At 67.1% G+C, this 334-nt stretch overlaps 1 protein-coding gene across 1 annotated transcript in view; it reads right to left on the reverse strand.

Annotated features, from left to right (window-relative positions):
* The window catches only part of LOC104470877 (rhodopsin), a gene marked incomplete at its 3' end in the record, with an annotated part of 2079 nt that continues 1745 nt past the window's right edge, over nucleotides 1-334 (reverse strand). The window contains exon 4 of the mRNA XM_010085960.1: nucleotides 1-162. Coding sequence (XP_010084262.1) covers nucleotides 1-162 — 162 coding nt within the window. The remainder of the gene's footprint in view (nucleotides 163-334) is intronic.

A 334-nucleotide genomic window follows, 5' to 3' on the forward strand; every position in this document is an offset into this window, starting at 1 on the left:
GATGGGCCCGCAGTCGGAGCGCTGGTTGGTGAAGATGTAGAACGCGACGCTGGCGTAGGGGGCCCAGCAGATCAGGAAGGCGACGACCATGATGATGACCATGCGGGTCACCTCTTTCTCTGCCTTCTGGGTGGTGGCAGACTCCTGCTGCTGGGCGGCCGCCTGCGGGCAGAAGGGAACGGAAACGGGATGGAGCTGGGGCGGGCTGCGCCGGCATGGGATGCAGGCTCAGGGCTCGAGCTGCACGTCTGGAGTTTGCGATTTCCCTCCTCGTGGAGGGGCAGCCTTGGCCCCCGAGGGCCCCTTCCCGGCACTGGGGACAGGGACAGTCCCC

The sequence above is a fragment of the Pterocles gutturalis genome, unplaced genomic scaffold (genome assembly GCF_000699245.1).
Source record: "Pterocles gutturalis isolate BGI_N339 unplaced genomic scaffold, ASM69924v1 scaffold37600, whole genome shotgun sequence".
Taxonomy (NCBI): domain Eukaryota; kingdom Metazoa; phylum Chordata; class Aves; order Pterocliformes; family Pteroclidae; genus Pterocles; species Pterocles gutturalis.